The 18,826-nt window shown below is 35.5% G+C and overlaps 1 protein-coding gene across 2 annotated transcripts in view; it reads right to left on the bottom strand.

The window, feature by feature from the left end:
* SMURF2 (SMAD specific E3 ubiquitin protein ligase 2) overlaps positions 1-18,826 on the bottom strand; it is a 114,301-nt gene that overhangs the window by 24,565 nt on the left and 70,910 nt on the right. The window contains exons 3-9 of one of the 2 annotated variants that reach the window (XM_086356919.1): positions 17,844-17,952; positions 13,929-14,062; positions 12,962-13,027; positions 10,934-11,018; positions 8,201-8,284; positions 5,290-5,492; positions 2,970-3,054 (exon numbers count right to left, since the gene is read on the bottom strand). In XM_086356919.1, the coding sequence (XP_086213045.1) occupies positions 2,970-3,054; positions 5,290-5,492; positions 8,201-8,284; positions 10,934-11,018; positions 12,962-13,027; positions 13,929-14,062; positions 17,844-17,952 (766 nt within the window). Of the gene's footprint in view, positions 1-2,969; positions 3,055-5,289; positions 5,493-8,200; positions 8,285-10,933; positions 11,019-12,961; positions 13,028-13,928; positions 14,063-14,535; positions 14,650-17,843; positions 17,953-18,826 lie in introns of those variants that run through there. The other variant, XM_086356920.1, reaches the window with a different exon arrangement.

Here is an 18,826-nt window from a genome sequence, read left to right as displayed (position 1 = left end):
TGAAATAAAAGTAGCATATCTAATATAAATTTGAACTATAGCCAAAACATATAATGACAAATCTCATCAAAATTATGTTTTAAAAGTTAAACTAGAAAAAAGTTTTCCTGAAATAACCTCTTCTTGGCCACAGTGAAAATACAATGATGGGCACCCATAGATTTGTTGGAACAATGATTTCTGACCTGTGCTTACAGAAGCCCCAGAGATTTTTCTGCTTCAGAACAACTAAATATTGGAAAGAAGAAACTATTCTGAGACACTGCTAATCTTCAAAAGAGCCAAGGGGAAGAGTTCCAAGAATCCTCCTCAATTTTTTTTTTTTTTAAGTGAATTGAGCTGGAGCTGGTACCTGAGAGGCAGACAGGTAGAGTGGGGGCCTGCCAGAGAGCAGTGATTAACTGGTAAACTCAGCCTCAGACCAGCAGCAAGGTTAGAAAAGGAAATCTGGAACTTCCCCACTGAGAACTCAAAGGCAAGATGAAGTGATTCCAGGAAAAATTCCTCAATTCTCACTTTAGGTTCACAGAACTCCAACCAATTAAAATCAAACTCACAATCAAAGATCACCAAACACTTCATTCAGAAAAGAATTCATGGTGACTGAGAGTCAGTAGAAACAAAACCAAGGAATTAGATCCCCAAGTACTATCAGAGATCAGAAAGAATAGCTATGATATGCAGTGTAAGAAAATAATAATAAAAGGGAACAATTATAGAAACAAACTATCACTTAGAGATTAAGAATGAATAGTTTTTTTTTAATGGAACTTTTAGAAATGAAAGGTAATTACTGCAATCAAAGAATGAATAATTCTTTTGCTATAATGCAACATTTGACCTTATATCATTTTATTCAGAATTTTATAGATTTACAGTCATACACGGAAGAACTCTAAAGAATTGATAAGCAGCAGCAAACTGTAAACACTACGTGGCGCTGAGACGTGATTAAAGGAAGATGGTATGGTATCAAGACTACATGGTCAGTGTGCCACGGAGTGAACAACAAAGCATCATTAATCACTATTTTAAAGGGAAATACAGAACATTCTGAAATGCGACTTCTCAGGTAAATCTAAGTTTACTGGGTATCTTTAAATAAAGCTAGTCTTAAAAGTGCCTGAGTTACACTATTTTATAAACGTCTTTGACTAGTAATAATATTTTAATAGAATCTAAATATTTACAGTCTGCTTCGATAAAAGATCCTCCATACAAAAGACGTATTTATTAAAGGAACTCCCCAAACAAAAGATACATAGTTTAAGATAACACTTTGGAGTATAGAGACTAAAGAAAACACATAATCCAGAGCATTATTTCTTAAAGTTATCATTCAATACTCAATATGAAATATTCTTAAATCCTTATAGAAACCCCTTACTAATTAATGAAAAACTGCCACTGTTTTCTCAGGAATAAGAACATATTGCCAACTGTGGTGCCAGAATCTCTCTCAATTCCAACTTCTGATGCCGGCTTAACATACTACTCTTTCAACAGGCAACTCAAAATCAACTTTCACACTACTATAAATTATTTAGTTTTTTTAAGAATCATTTTTCTTCTAAACATTTCCTTACAATGACTTTAATTTTATAGAAAAGTTCAATATTGACCTTCAACTTGATAAACAAAACCCAAAGCACTTCTTTTAATAACTTATGTAACAAAACTCTTATTTCTAAAAATTAGGCACTTGGATTTTTTTCAGTGAGCTTATTAATAAAACAAAAATTTCCTCTCCACTATTTTTTTTTTAAATCAATAGCTTATATCATGAACACACAGAAATGGCCACCCTGACACAATCATTAATGATAACACATTTCCTTGGCTGCCACTCTCAAAAGATTCTAATTAAGCTCTATCACAAGTAAAACATTTTGGGAATTCCCTGGCCGATTAGGCAGTTTTCACTGTTGGAGCACAGGTTCAATCCCTGGTAGAGAAATTAAGATCCCACAAGCCACCAAGTAAGGCCAAAAAAAAAAAAGGTAAAACATTTTCATTATAATAGCTTTATTTATAAATAAATAGAGTATCAAAGCCATCCAAAATCAGCTAGTCAAATCTGTTTTTAATTTAAAAACATGACTCTTGACAGAGCTCTGAGTACAAACTTTATGCAGGAAAAGATCTGACTCTCCATAGGATTTTTTAAAGAGAGGAATGTTGTATTTAATATATAAAATATCCTCATCTTATAAAGGTATATGTGCAGCTTACAAAGTTGATTTAGAAACTCATTTAGAACTCAGCCTTTTTTTGCAGCTTCAACTGGACTGCTTGGCACCCTCCGTCTGTTCATTAGAAAATAATTCAAATAGCTAGTGGCTTAAAATCCATTATTTGATACTAAAATGTACTAGAAATTATGTTCAACTACTGAATTGATTTTGTGTCATGTCATCTTCTTGAAGTTAAAAGATAGCTGACATTTTGGGGTTGGCATTCAACAATGCCTGCAGTTCAAATATACAAGTTTTGGCATTTAAAATAAATTTAATTTCTTTTAATTGGGTTATTTCTCTTCTACTTTAAAACCTGAAGATTGATTATACTTACATAAAGCTAAAATAAATAAACCTTAAAAAAAAAAAGCCTAACCAGAAATAAAAATATCAATTTACTACCCTTAAGAAAAATGTTTTTGTTAACGTTTCCATGTTTTCCCCAAGTCATCTTTCAAACTCTTAAAAGACTCATGTTTCTGCCTTGATTTTTTTAAGGGGGAAGGGGAGAGGAACCAGGGACTGGTTGGGGGGCGGTGGGTAGGGCACGGGGATAGGCTTGTGGATAGGCTTGCAGAGAAGTTAGAACTTCCAACTAAATGTCAAACTGAAAAGATGATCTGAAAGAGCCAAACTTTTACTATTTTAAGGAGTTAAAGATTAAATAACCAAATAAATCCTCAGTGAAATGGATATTCAATGGTATGAAGGGTATTCAGAACATGTTCTTACCTAGGCACTCTTGGATCATGCCATGTGCTCACGCCAGTCTGCGTATGTAAGAAATACACCTGACCTTGTTGTGTTGTCCTCTGTTCTGTAAAATTAAGAAACACTAATGATAAAAACATTCAGAATGTCCAAATCAAAAACGCTATGAACACTAGGACATGAATAGGTAAAATTTCCAAATTACCAATCTATTTTATTACAAAGGAATTGCCTTACTTGTTCTGAACTCAGAACACATTTCCTCCTGGAAACAATCTTATAAATGGTGCTGAGGGTCACAGGCCAGCTATCTAAAATATGGCTCAAATATTAAACATGTTGCAATGGAAAACAGAAAACAAGACTGTCATAGTACCAATAATTAAATGAAACAAACATGAAATTATCTTTTGTTTGTCTTAAATGTAGAGACTAAGGGGAACAGAAGGGCTCAAAGGAAGAGGCCAGCCAACTCTGGGGAGATTCTCAGGGGATGTGTAGAAACTTTCAAAGAGTTAACAGGCTGGGAATGCTTTTTAAATAATTTTATATAAAAACTTGTATTTTTTTCTTTCCCTGAGAGAAGTGTAGTCTCAAGTCTACACTTGGACTCCGACTAAAGCAAAAACAATGAAATATGAGAGAGATACCCTATAGTCAAAAATAGGCAACGATGGAAAAATAATCAAGTCAGAAAGAGAAAGACTAAAGGCAAGTGTGCCTACTGGAGAGAAAAAAGTCATAGGTAAAATTAAGTCAAAACCTTTGGGAAGAGACTGAGGAAGCCAGAAAAGAGAAGGAATCTGTGCAAGGGTTTCTCTAATGGGGTTTCTTCAATGGTGGTTTTCGGTCTTATTTATGCTTTTCAGCAACAGAACTACTTAAAAAAAAAATATCTAATGAAAAATTCCAACATATGAAACAATAAAATTATTGCTAATACTTATTAGTATACATTTGTTCACAAACTTGTAATGAAAACCAATTTAAACTTTAAACTTTTAAAATTATAAATGCAAAAATGTTTAAAACTGGTTCTGCATGACAGCTGCAATAATTTCAGCCTCGGAACTCACTTTTTACTCCTATGTTTCAGTTGTACAAAAAAATTTTTTAACTGAAATCACACAAATATAAAAGTATGACTACCCACACTCCAAGCTGCTTGCCATATAATCTCAAAGAGTAATGGCAGGCAATACTAGATTGTAATGTCTGAACATTAATAATGACTGCTAAATTTTACTAATTTTAACTTCTCATGAAATTTCATTTATTTCTTACAACAAATCTATATGGTTGGTACTAATATTTCCCCCTTTTTATGTAAGATAAAACTGGAGGCTCAGAGAGGTTAAATAATGTACCCAGAGTCAAACAACTATTAACACATGTAGCAAAGACAGGATTTGAACCCAGGTCTGCCTGTTTTCCAAGCTCCATGCGCTAATCACTGTGCTTTAAGTTAACCTGTATGGCCTAGCATAATTAATGGGGAAAAAATTTTTTTAAATTACAGAGTTAAAATACTTTATAAAGTCAGAATGATGCATTTAAGTTTTAAAAATATTCTAGAGTAAAAATAAGTTAGATCAGGCAATTCCCATGTTGGTCACTAGGTGTCATGACCAGCCCACAGTAGTTTATCTAGAGGTTGTGAGAAGAGCAAGGGCGTAAGTAACTTGGTTAAGTTTTTAACAAGAGACTCCAGTTGAGTTCATACTACAAGAGTTCACATGTCCTCAGCTATAAGAAGACTCATATTATCTCCCACATGGAATTCTAAAATTTAGGAAATTACCTAAGATTATATTTTTACACAAACATAGAAGTGACTAAATCATTTACAATAACCCAATCACTCAGATAACCCCAAACTATAGACAGTACAAATCTAATACATAAATACCATCACAAACATGCTGTTTAAGTTATTTCTAAATATGTATGTTTAGAAAATTACATTACAGTTCTGACTTCAGACTGCCATTATCAAGAACACCAGCATCCCACTTTTTACAGTGCCTGTGTACAAAGCAGTCTCACGCTGTTTCATACACTCCTCACAAAACCTTTGTGAAAAGGAGAGGTATTGTTCACCTCATTTCACTGTAAAGGAGCAAAAAGGCTGAGGTTAAATGACTAACCCAAAGTCAGACTCTTGTTAGTTTTCTATCACTTCAGAGACTTATCAGAGTTGGGGGGTTTTACATTTACTTTTATTTTCATGCAGAATTCCTAAACCCAGATTAATAACTACTTTAAAGGCTGATTTTCTGGCTTTCTAAGCAAGCTTAAGTCAGTAAAACACACTTTATTTTTCCTCTGGTAGTTGTCATACCATAGCCTTCCGGTAGGTCTGGAGGAGTATGTAAATGTGTCCTGCTCATGTAATTTCTATGTCGTTGTGACCTGACTCTTCTCTCTGCCAGTCTGGGATCTGAAGACTGTCCACACGTTGCACCATTTGTTCCACTAATTGGAGTGTTCTCATCAACAAAGCAGCTAAGAGGTCTGCCGGGACTAGAATATTCAGATGCCGGTCTATCAAAAAGTAACAAGGAAATAAAAACTTACTCAACTCAGATATCACAAGTAGAGTTTATAGACAATGTGTGTACTGCAGTAACAATCACTTCCAAGAAAAGAGAATGATTAATACAAACATGACAACTTCAAGAAACTCTAAATAAAAGCAAACCAGAAGTCTCAAAGCACCAAAGAAACCCAGGTGATAAGCAGATTATCAATTACAGATTAAAATCACTTTGGTGGTGGTGGTTTAGTCACTTAGCCGTGTCTGACTCGTTGCGACCCCATGTACTGTAGCCCACTAGGCTTCTCTGTCCTTGGGATTCTCCAGGCAAGAAAACTGGAGTGGGTTGCCATTTCCTCCTCCAGGGGATATTCCCGACCCAGGAATCAAACCCAGGTCTCCTGCACTGTAGGCAGATTCTTTACCATCTGAGCTATAAGGGAAGCCCTTATTGATCTTAATTACACTTTATATGAAATCTACATACATTTGCAGATGTGTGTATGAGCGCCCAAAGCCCTACTTGGCTCAGCTACAGGCCACCTCAGATTTGCACTTCCATCCTTCTCCCATGCTGCCTCTGCCGCACCAACCCTCTTCCTCCTCCTCAAGCTTGCATGGTTGTTTTACCTTCAGTGCCAGAGAGCAGCCCTTCCTCCTATTTAGGATGATTTTTTCTCCTATTTTCTCTAGGCCAGACTCTTTTTTGTCATTCAAATCACAGTTTAAGCTTAAATGCTGCCTCTAAGAAGTCCTTCCTGACCGTCAGATCTACTCACCCAGGCATCTGATAGTACATCACCTTTCTTCCTCAGCAGAGCAGTTAATTCTGGTATTTTCCTCATCTGCAACCCTGTTTCTGCCCATCTTCTCCTACTAGAATATTTATTGAGAGAACAGAGTCTGCCTAGTTACCCACCGTATATATTCCTGTACCTGGAACAGTACTCAGCATACATTTAAGAGAAGGAGTTCAATAAATACTGAATGAATAAAGGAAAGAAGATAGTCTGTCACTTCAAAGAGCTTCCAGTCTCTTCTAGGTCAACCAAATTAAGAGGATAATCAAGAGTTAATTTTTAAACTAACATTTACAATCAACTTTATACATGTGAAAATTAAAGTCAATTTTATCAGTTAAATGAGGAAGAAAGGGACTTCACTAAAACACTGACACAAGCACACATTTATTTACACCGAGATATGATAAAAATAGATTCTTCTGACTTCAATATAATCCTTGGCTGGTTAATACTAGAAATAAACTCTCAAATAAGCATTTTTTTAAATGGCAACATAAGCTAGGCTTTCATCCAAGAATCACAGTGTAATAGAGAAGACTGAGCGACTCAATGAGTTAAGCAATTTAATCCCAATAAAATAAAAGTTTTCCAGTGGTCATGTATGGATGTGAGAGTTGAACTGTGAAGAAAGCTGAGCACCGAAGAATTGATGCTTTTGAACTGTGGTGTTGGAGAAGACTCTTGAGAGTCCCCTGGACTGCAAGGAGATCCAACCAGTCCATCCTAAAGGACATCAGTCCTAGGTGTTCATTGGAAGGACTGATGCTGAAGCTGAAACTCCAATACTTTGGCCACCTCATGTGAACAGTTGACTCATTGGAAAAGACCCTGATGCTGGGAGGGATTGGGGGGCAGGAGGAGAAGGGGACGACAGAGGATGAGATGGCTGGATGGCATCACCAACTTGATGGATGTGAGTTTGGGTGAACTCTGGGAGTTGGTGATGGACAGGGAGGCCTGGCGTGCTGTGATTCATGGGGTCGCAAAGAGTCGGACACGACTGAGCGACTGAACTGAACTGATAGCTAATGAGAAGCATTCGATGTTCTATGGGGTCATTCCTGTTCAGGGAGGGAAAAAAAACAGTAGGGGGAGCAAAGCAAGCACTGAGTAAGTACAGGTGGCAAATAGACTTTTTTCTTATTTTGAAAAGTAAAAAAGGAAATCCAGCCACTTATCCTATTCACTTTCAGTTCCTTAGAGAGCTTTCCTTGAAGCTTTCAAAAATTACCTTGCATCCCCCTGTCTTTACACATTAAGCTCCAGGAAGGCCTTTCTGCATTATTCATTGTTATAGCACAGAGCCGAGCATACAACAATTTAGTAAATTCAATGATAGCTGTTACCACTGTCCTGAACACTTTTCATCATGTTTCCCCTTACTTGGCTAAATCTTCACATGCTTCAGGATTTTTAGTTCAGAGATTCTCCTCCTTCAGAGTTTTCCTTTCCAAGTTCTACCATTCCCTTACCCCCGACTCTAAGTCAAGTGCCTCTCCAGATGGTCTCAGACCATCTGGTTCTTCTCTTGGTCACAGACCTTACTGGACACACTATAATCACCCCTTGACAAGACTGAATAAATGGTGATCCCTGTACACATATTTTGTTACAGCCCTTCAATAATGGACTCAAAAAATTTAAGAGTCGCAGGAGTAAGACTTATTTAATGTATTCATTTAGCTCATTTAATAAATATTTACTAAATACCATCACAGGCCATGGAGCTACAATAACAGGATAACCTGCTAAGCAATCTTTATTAAAAATAATAAAGGCATCTGCTGTAAGATCTACTGATCTAGAGCATTTTACACAAAGGAAAGAAATCTGATAAAGCTGACATACAAGCAGAGGGTGACTTCAGGAGGGTGAATAGCGCAGACTCTGGAAAGAGATTCTTATGTTCTCACCGTGTTGGGCGTTCCCACTGCGTAGTTCTTGTTATGTGGTTTAGGTACTGGATTCTTCCAGAGGCAGTTCGCCTTTCTTCCCAGCTTAAATAAAAATATTGAGAGATAAAGCAGTAATAGGAAGCCAGACATGGAGTGGTTTTGGTGCAAGCCACAAGACATTTGTTGTTATGAATCAGCAATGACAAATTGAAAAAATGCACAGAATATAAAAATTGTTTCAACTTATTTTACAACTGTACAATATGTCTTCTGGAATTCTGAAGCTTTTAAAATATTTATTCTGAGGAGTGACTATTTTCCATCAGCCAAACTGAGAATTTTTCAATGATGTAAACAATGCTCAATTATTAATAATTATACTAATTCTCCAGAATTTAGTGGGAGGGGAAAAAAGTCCATACTAAAAATAAAAATTACACATAATTTTAAAAAATTAAATATAACTAGAAATGTATATAAAAATCTTTCCAAAACATTTAGGCTACCCAAACTAATTTTTTAATCTTCATATTTTTATTTTCTCTTACATATTTTCTATCAAAAGTTATTTATGAATTAAAAAAAAATTTTAAGTATAGCTGACATACAACATTATATTAGTTTCAGGCATTCAACATAGTGATTTAACATCTCCATACACTACACAATGATCACCAGGATAAGTCTAGTAACCTTCTGTAACCAAAGTTACTACAACATGGACCATATTCCTTATGCTGTACATCACACCCCATGACTTACTTATGACTGGAAGTTTTACCTCCCAATCCTCTTCACCTATTTCATCCATTCCCCTCCCTCTCCCTGCCCTGGCAAAGCAATACAGAGTTTGTTCTTTGTATCTGAGTCTGTTTCATTTGTTTGTTTGCTCTGTTTTTCAGTTTCCCCATACAAGTGAAATCAGATGGTATTTGTCTTTCTCTGACTTATTTCACTTAGCATAATACTCTCTAGATCCACCTGTGTTGTTAGAAGTGACAAGATCTCATTCCTTTCTTATGGCTGAGCAATATTCTATTTTGTGTGTGTGTGTGTGTGTGTATACACTGCATCTTCTTTATCCATGTCTCTGTTAATGGACACACTTAGGCTGCTTCCGTATCTCATCTATAATAAATAATGCTGCAACCAACAAAGGGATGCATATACCTGTTTGAATTAGTATTTTCATTTTCTTAGGATAGATACCCAGAAGTGGAATAGCTGAATCATATGGTAATTCCGTTTTTAACTCTCTGAGGAACCTCCATACCATTTTCTATAATGGCTGTACCAATTTACACTCCCATCTATGCCATACAAGGGTTCCTTTCTCTCCGTAACTTCACCAACATTTGCTATTTATCAAACTAAATTTTTAAAAAGCAAAAATTTTACTTCTTCAATCTTATTAATATAACAAAAAAATTAGGTAAGTGACTACAGTAATGTTAATATGCCACAAGCCGCTGGCAAAAAAATAGAAAATAAAAAGGCACTTGCAAGTTTCTCCCCTCCGTGATTACAATTACAGTACAATGATGTGGAGCAAATTTAGAATAATTAGCCTTACACTTTTGTAACCTCTCAATATTGATTAGTTATTTCATCCTAAACTTCTCCCTCAAAAGTACCATAATTTACCTCACATCCATAAAAATTAACAGGTACATCAAGAGTCTAAAATGACCTATAAACAGACTTAAATTATAGCAATTTTTAACAGTTCACACAAAATGAGTAAACATCATAGCCTGGATTTGAAATTTCATGTGAAAATAACTTAAATCAAAATTTAAATCAATTATACATTTTAAATGGATATAACTTATTATACATGTAAACTATACCTCACTGAAGTTAATTAAAAATACTTTGAAAATTAAAAATAAAATGGTAAGATTTCAGAACTAGTATCAAACAAAAATAGAGAACAATGATAAAAGCATAAACTTCGAATCAAGACTTAAATCTGAGTTCCAGTCTGCCATTTTTATGTGGCCTTTGGCAAAATACATATCTTCTCTGAGTCTCAGTTCCTTAAGCCTGTAAAATGCATGAGGGTGGTACAGTAGTAATGGTAGTAGTAACAGCTAATTATTTATTAAGCACTTGCTATATGTGAGACATTGTGCTAAGCGCTCTACATGAATGATTCCATTTCATCCTCACAAGTATTTAAGGCATGTGCACTACCATCATTATCTGCAATATAAACCAAAGTTCACAAAAGCCAAATAAATGGATTAAACTTATAAAGCTGGTAAACAGAAGGGTAAGGATTGAAACCCTAATGGTCTAACTCCAGAATCACATGCTATGAGAATTAAATATTATGCATATCATGTAATGATAAATGATATAAAGTGCTAACACTTGTAGGCTCAATAAATGTTACTATGTTATTGTAATTACTATTACACAAATTCTGTATACCATCCCTTTAAATAGAGCAATGTCTCATTCAGTATGTATATGCCATGTTTTAAATAATTTAATCAAACAAAAAAGCTTTTGTTTTGAATACATAATATTCCCAGTCAAAACTCTTAAGTAAAACAAATGTAACATATCTAATTTGTTCATAATTAATTCATATCTTACTTTATGAATCTGTTGTAATAAGATTCCTCACTAATTTTCTAAGTACAAGGAAAACCAGGACTCTAGAATTGATCAGCAAATTTCTAAAGTGTAAACACCAACTTACTGCTCATTATTTTAAGGCTATCACCAATGAATTTAGCTTACCCATCTGGTAAGTCATTATCAAACAAACGACTGCAGTCCACCACTTGTCCTCCTGTGCCTATTCGGTCTCTGGACTGAAGGCTCACTATTAAACAACAGAAACATCACCAAGAGTCACAGAACTAGAAAGAATTACTGCAATTTACAATACTGCTTTTTAAAAGATAGCTGGCTTATTAGCTTATTTTAATAGTTAAGAATGAACTCTAGTTTCTACTAAACTCTGCAATTTCTTTGTCCATGAGATTTTCCCCTTTAACGTTTTCTACCTTTTATCATGACTTCCCTGGCGGCTCAAACGGTAAAGCGTCTGCTTTTATCATGTTCATGGAGGAGAGTCCATGAACTCCTTTTCTTCCTATCATAATGGGGCAACACAAGTCCATGCTGCTGCTGCTGCTAAGTCACTTCAGTGGTGTCCGACTCTGTGAGACTCCATAGATGGCAGCCTACCAGGATCCCCTGTCCCTGGAATTCTCCAGGCAAGAACACTGGAGTGGGCTGCCACTTCCTTCTCCGATGCATGAAAGTGAAATCACTCAGTCGTCTCCGACTCTTAGAGACCCCATGGACTGCAGCCCACCAGGCTCCTCCGTCCATGGGAGACTCCAGGCAAGAGTAAAGTCCACGAGAGCACTTGAAATACAATACAATGAAAGGTATATTCATGTATTTCACATTTTTGAGTTTTTAACTTCCTTTTCAATCTAAGAATGACAGGAATTATGAATAATACTGTAGTTTAGATACTTCCCTGATACCCACAATAGGGCTTTTGTTATGATGCTACTCTGCTGCTACTGCTGCTAAGTCGCTTCAGTCGTGTCCGACTCTGTGCAACCCCAGAGACAGCAGCCCACCAGGCTCCACCGTCCCTGGGATTCTCCAGGCAAGAACACTGGAGTGGGTTGCCATTTCCTTCTTCAATGCATGAAAGGGAAAAGTGAAAGTCAAGTCGCTCAGTGTGTCCGACTCTTCGAGATCCCATGGGCTGCAGCCTACCAGGCTCCTCCGTCCATGGGATTTTCCAGACAAGAGTACTGGAGTGGGCTCTGGCAACTCCCTAACCATGAACCTAATTCATTGCCTTCTAAATTTAAGTCTTTCAAGTACTTTCTGTAACTAAAACCTCTCTAACAGGTTCATATAACGCAATATAATGCAATTTTTTTTTTAAATATATTTTGGCTGTGCCATAGAGCATGTGGGATCTTAAGTTTCCCAACCAGGGACTGAACCCATGCCCCTGCGTTGGAACCACGGAATCTTAACCACTGGACCGCCAGGGAAGTCCCACATACAATGCAATCATTTTATTCTAAACTCTGCTCTATAATCAAATGGTAAGATTTCAATTGCATATTTCTTTTTAAAGAAGTTTCAAAGGAGCCCATCTCAGTGTCCTATACTATTCTAGGTATCTTGATCAATCTCAATCTATCAATTCTTAAGATAAGATTTCTTATCTTAATTTCTCAGGAAATTTTATATAACAGGGTCAATTCAAGATAACCTCACTAGTCCAATAAGTGCCTATGAGTAACAGAACAATTTTCCCTTTCTCCTATCAGTGCTATACTGCTATTTCTCATCCTATTTTTTTCAGTTAGTAAAAATTATTTTTAAACCATAAAGTATTAAACTGGCTTTTCTTACTCAAAAACTAGTTTGAGAAGATCTTGATTTATCTCAAAGTTTTACTGTATTTGTATATTTTTAAAAAATTCCTTCCTAAAGGATCAATAGTTGTTCACATTAGGAGCATATTTTTTACATTATTTATATTTTGTTCCTTTTTTAAAAAATTAAGTTGGCCTGGACTCTGGATCCAGTATTCAAATAATTTTACATGACTTATTTAATTCTTGCCAGTACAATGAACCTACAAAAGCTACAGTTATAGTACTTTGATTTAAAATGTATTCAGAGTTTGCTGTGCTAAGTTAAGTTGCTTAGTCGTGTCAGACTTAGAGTTTAGGTCAGCTTAAATGAAACCAAAATTCATATAATTTTCAGTGCCACACTTACCTACTATCTGTCCTCTAACTGTGTCATTGTCATTTGGCCCAAGTTTGCATAGATCCAACCTCTGATCTATTTCAAATCAACAACAAAAGGAAAAAAAGTAAGTTGGTATCAGAGATTCTAACATCTATAGAGTAAGAGTAAATTTCTACAATCCATTGGAAATTGGACCAATCATTTCAAGAACTTTTAAGGTTTAATGATGAAACAAATGTTCAAAATTTTAACTGCACACATAATATTAATATAATGTCTCAATGGAAGTTTTGACAAACTTAGATTTCAAGAAACATAATACATGATGCCAACAAGCAGTTATTTTTCTCCAAAAATTTCGAAACACTTTAGTCTAAATCTTAGCTTGCCGCTTAATAGTTTGGTTCTTAAGTAATTTATCCCTAAAGCTTGATTTTTTTCAGGTATAATTATAGTACTATAATTATACCATATATTAAGGATTAAATCAGATAGTTATGTAAAACTCTCAGCACAGTACCTGGCACATAAGAGTCCAAAAATACTAGTTGTTGTCATATTTTTATCTAACCATTTCAAATAACCCCTGCCCCCACACACAACATAAATATTAATAAGAGGGCAACTATAAACTAACAAAAGGGTTTGAGTCAGTTCTGGTACTAATCATTTAGAAGCAACTCACTTCTTCTCTCGTGTCTCATCTATAATAACAGACACAACACTGGCCTGACCAGTTACAGTAAGGAACAATGTCAACCACTGCATGTTGGTTTTACTTTGATTACGGCACTCATAACTGAATTCTTAACATGTTTCATTTCTTTTGAAAAAGTCAACAAAATAAATTCAGACCAGGAATTTTTATCAATGTTTCAGATATACAGGGGAAGTCAGGTTTCGGACCTCTGCCTCCCCCATCAAAATATAGATATACGTATATATATTTAAATTTGTATATTTAAATTTTTAAGAGCACTCGTCATCTACTTACAACCAGTGTCTTTGAGGCGGTTGATGGCATTGGAAAGAAGACGAACACAACCAAGAAATCCAGCACCTTGTTTTTTATGGATCTTCTTGTGATTCCATACACTGATCGTAACTGAATCAGACTTTCCAATATACCTAAAAAAAAAACAAAATGACTGCATGAGTAACTTGGTAACTATGAGTAGTTAATATAAAAGTTTTCTAAGTTTTCTTTCCTTTTTGTTGTAGTCCAAAGTCACAAATGTTTAGAATATGGTTAGATAGCCCGAAATATGTTTGAATTCAATCTATCCACAGGACTGAATTTTTTTTTAAAAAAAGCTCAAAAGTAAAGTCTAAAAAGAATTTTTAATATATTCTTTAACACATTTGCCACTTTCAGATTGAGTAACAATTTTTGTTAATAAAAGAAACTATTTTAGGAACTAGTGTCACAGAACTCTATGGAAGTTTATGATTATTTCTTCCCAAAAACAAAAATCTTAGAAGACCTTTTATCACAGTCACATTTTAAATATATTTCAATGACATGACCTATTACCTCAGCGAATACTCAGTTCATTTTCAAGGGGCATTGTCAAGGCTGACAGACCAAAAATCTGACATACCTGTTATGTTTTAAAATGCTGTAGAACAAAAGCTGATTGTAACGCTTTTCCCCTGCTTCTTTCCTGTATGCAGGCCTTGAGCGAGCAGGACTCTTGCAGATTTCACTTCACTGCCTGCAGACAAGCAGAGCAGGGAAAAGCGTTACTACACTTGTCTGTGCATACACCTGGAAGTGTGGAGAAGCTCTACCACAGCCAATTGTTAACATGGTGTCATCCCATGCGAAAATACAATAAAATAATTGTATCAGTAGAACCCTAAATTTCAATGACTCTAAGAGGTCAAATTTTTGGTCCAGCAACCTTGACCTTAAAGTGTAATTCAGTAAAGCAGTAATATCAGAAAAATTAAAAAAAAAAACAAAAAACCTATACCACTTAAGTAAGGACTAAATCTTTTAAATGAGTAACATGAAAGGCACACTTGAGGCCTTGGATCCAGCTGTGTTAAAGCATGCCTACCCTCCTTTTAATTACGTAAGCTAATACTTTTACATTTTTTACTTTATACTGGAGTATATTTACACTGTTGTGTTGGTTTCAGATGCACATCAAAGTGAATCAGTTATACATATACTCATTCTTTTCCCATGTAGGTTATTACAATAGGTCCCTGTTGAGTATCTATTTTGTACATATCAGTGTGTATATGTTTCATTATGTAAGGCAACACTTTTCAAAAATGAAGCCAATGTGAATTTCATTTCTACGGCTTGCAAATGAAAAAATCTAGACTAAAATATCATTCAGTACACGTGTATCAATTTTCAAATAAACCTAAACAGAGCTTATTCGGTAACTATGTACCTCCATGACATTTAAAAATTCTAGAATCAGAATCAAGTATTAACAAGATAAATCACCCCAGACCAAATATTAAAAAAAAAAAAAAAATCACACTAAAGTCAGTGTCCCAGCTGGCAAGCCTGATACACAGGTATGCTAAAATACTGGTTCCTTGAGGCCTTAAAGCCTACCCATCCACTGGCTTAAGCATCCTGTTGGAAGGCTGGATATCAAAGCCCAGAGAGACCCTGGGAACATATACAAAAAACAGGAAAGTTTCTGTCAGCCTGTATCCTTGAATGACTGTCTCCCTCTGAGACTCCCTGAAACAAGATTATTGTCACCAATCCCTGAAATATTCCCAAATGGTAAGCCTAATATACTCCAATGGTGATGACGAGGTTGAAACAGAAGGAGTAGCGAAAAGTGTTTAAAAGGAATGGAAAGTTAAATCAACAAGTCAATTTAAAAAAGTAAATAAATAAAAGGGATGGAAAGACTTCCTGAATCCCTTCCCCAACCCAGTTCATCCTCAACCATAGCAGCACTCAGAGACAGTAGGCACAGCTGAGGGAGGAGGTGAAATTCTGTAATAAAAACAGGGTATTCAGAGAAGGGATTAATCTAGTGAATGGAGAGACCTCCTAGCATCCTTAAGTCTTTCAGATCCAAGAACCCTTTCAGATCAAGAATATAGCCCCCAGGAAGGAGAAGGAAGAATTCTGTGCAGAAAATGTCAGTTACTCCTGACTACCCTACCAAGCAGGCCAGCACTATCCATGGGCAGATAGTTTCCAATCAATATTTAAGTGCCTCTCCTTGAATATAAAAAGACAGGAACCCAAATCAAACTAACAGAAAAGAAAAAAAGGAAACCTGAGCAGAGAGAGGTTACACAAAAGAAAAAAACTACAATTATAAAACTTCTCTCATTAAAGAAGATACTGCTTCCAGGAAGTAAGAGTAAGTTATGAAAAAGAAACAATGAGAAAGCAAAATGATATTGGAAATTAAAAACTGGAGAGCAGAAATTATATTAAATAGGAATGCTTGAAAAAACAGCCCAAATATTTTGATGTGGACTTTAATTTTTTTACTAGAAGCAAACATTTTTATTATCACTTTTTTTTAATATGGGAGAAAAAAGACAGGACAACTAAATGATAATCAATTCAGGAGAGGTACCATCCAAATAATAGGAGTTCCAGAAGAGGAAAAAGAAATACAATGGAGGAGAGGGAATTATCTATAGATCATTAAACAAACAGAAAAGTTTCCTGTGACTGAAGAGTCTAAGTATCCAGATTAAAATCACAGTAAACACTGAGCACTGTATTTCAAATACACTGTAGGAGAGAGAGTCTGTGAAGTGCTCAATGAGACAGATGGAAAACTAAACAAATGGTAAAGTTAGACAGCTATTAATTTCATAAAAATAAAAAGGTGTCCAGAAAGAAAATACAATCATTGCACACCACATGACTCAGTCATGAATATTTTACATGATAATAGCATAAACAAAGAACAATATGATTTAAACAAGAAGGTTCAAATAACTATATATAGGAGGGCTGGGAGAAGGAAAGGGGCATATGGATGCTGTAGGAATGGGATGAGAGAGATCAGCTGTAAGAGCTAAATGATCTTATATGGTAAAAAAAATTTTAAATAATACCTAATACTAAATAAACATATATTTACATTAAATGCTATAAATAAGCACGATACCTAAATGTAGAAAATTCTACAACGGCCAAAGTTATTGAAAACAGTTACCTTGAGAATTAGAATCAGGAATAAGAATTTTCCCATTAAAAGCCCTACAGTATCATCTGCCTTTTAAAAAACGGTACATATGTTACTATGATTAAAATAGATTTTAGAAGAAATCATCCATATAAGAAACAAAGAGAATGCCTGTGTGTGTACTCCAATGATGATTTCTGATTTTATATTTATAACTGACCTAACCAGATCAAACCAGTCAATCTTAAAGGAAATCAACCCTAAATACTCAGAAGAACTGATGCTGAAGCTGAAGCTCCAATACTTTGGGCACCTGATGCAAACAGCCAACTCACTGGAAAAGACCCTGATGCTGGGAAAGATTGAAGGCAGAAGGAGAAGAGGATGACAGAAGATGAGATGATTGGATGGCATTGCCAATGTAATGGACATGAACTTGGGCAAATTTCAGGAGATGCAAAGGGACAGGGAAGCCTGGCATGGTGCAGTCCATGGGGTTGCAAAGATTCGGACATGACTTGGCAGCTGAACAAACTGACCTAAAGTGAATTAATGCTCTATGTGACTGAAGGGGGGGCTGCACTTTACTGTGCACACGTCTCGTTCTTCATAGGCTTATTAAGGACCCCACATCTTCACACAAGGTTTCGCATCCCTCTGTGACAATCAAATTACACCATGATCAAACTCAGATCATATTCAGTGATTCTTTTCAAAGACTATATCAAATAATATTGAGTCTATGTTTTTATTTCAAATAAACCATTTAAACCTACAGGTCATAATGCTGATTCCATTTTGGATCGAGTGTATTCTTCACAGTATCTGTAGAATGGCATTGCCCAGATCCATCAACCACCACCTTAGCAAATGGATCAGGAAGCCCTGTGGGGGGTGGGGGGAAAAAAGGGAGGGTTTAAAGAATATTTTGACAAGAAGATTAATTATATAAAGACTAACATTTGCTACAAAAGACTTATTCCATTCTTTATAAAAACTTTAACATTAAGCTACAAATGAAAAGTGGTCCATTTTAAAACTAAGATTAAAACTAATTCTACATTAAGTATCAAACCTACATTTTTTTTTCTTGCTCCTGTCTCGAACAATCTCACTTAAACTACCAGTCTAGAGATTATCTTACAATGTAGTCTTCATTCATCTTTACCAGCCCTTTAACCCCTGAGGGGTGAATGCTTAAAGCATACCTGGCTCTCTCAGAGCTTTCCCAAGGTCTCCCTTAGTAGCTCAGTTACAGAAAGAGCTTACTGAAGTTTTGACACGGGAACACAGGCTACCAAGAAATCAAATTAGCCATAAAGTTTTTTACTGAATAACTACCATGAGTTATGACAAACTGAAACAAAAAATTTAACACCCTGCCTTAAAAGAGCTTCCTATCTGAGAATATTAAAACACTATACATTATAAACAAAACAAAAAACCCCAAGAATAAGCAAGTTTTTGACCATACTGATTATAAAGAAAACACTTATAATACCATGTCAGGCACTATTCTAAATGCTTTATGTATATTAAACCTCTTAATCTTCAAAATCATTCTATGGAGTGAATACTACTACTATCTCTATTTTACTGATGAGGAAACTGAGGCACAAAGGGGTTAATTAACTAGCCTAAGGTCACACAGTAGGAGGTGGAGAGCCAGGGTCTGAAGTGTAGACTCTTACACCCAGGCACACAGTCTGGTTCGTAACTTTATGCTCTTTACACTGTATCATACCTCTCATTTGCTCCC

This window comes from Bos grunniens, chromosome 19 (genome assembly GCF_055505025.1).
Source record: "Bos grunniens cultivar Pamir isolate PY7600 chromosome 19, Bosgru_T2T1.0, whole genome shotgun sequence".
In the NCBI taxonomy this organism is placed as follows: Eukaryota; Metazoa; Chordata; class Mammalia; order Artiodactyla; family Bovidae; genus Bos; species Bos grunniens.
The sequence above is the reverse complement of the archived record's forward strand: the minus strand, read 5'-3'. Positions and strand labels throughout refer to the sequence as shown.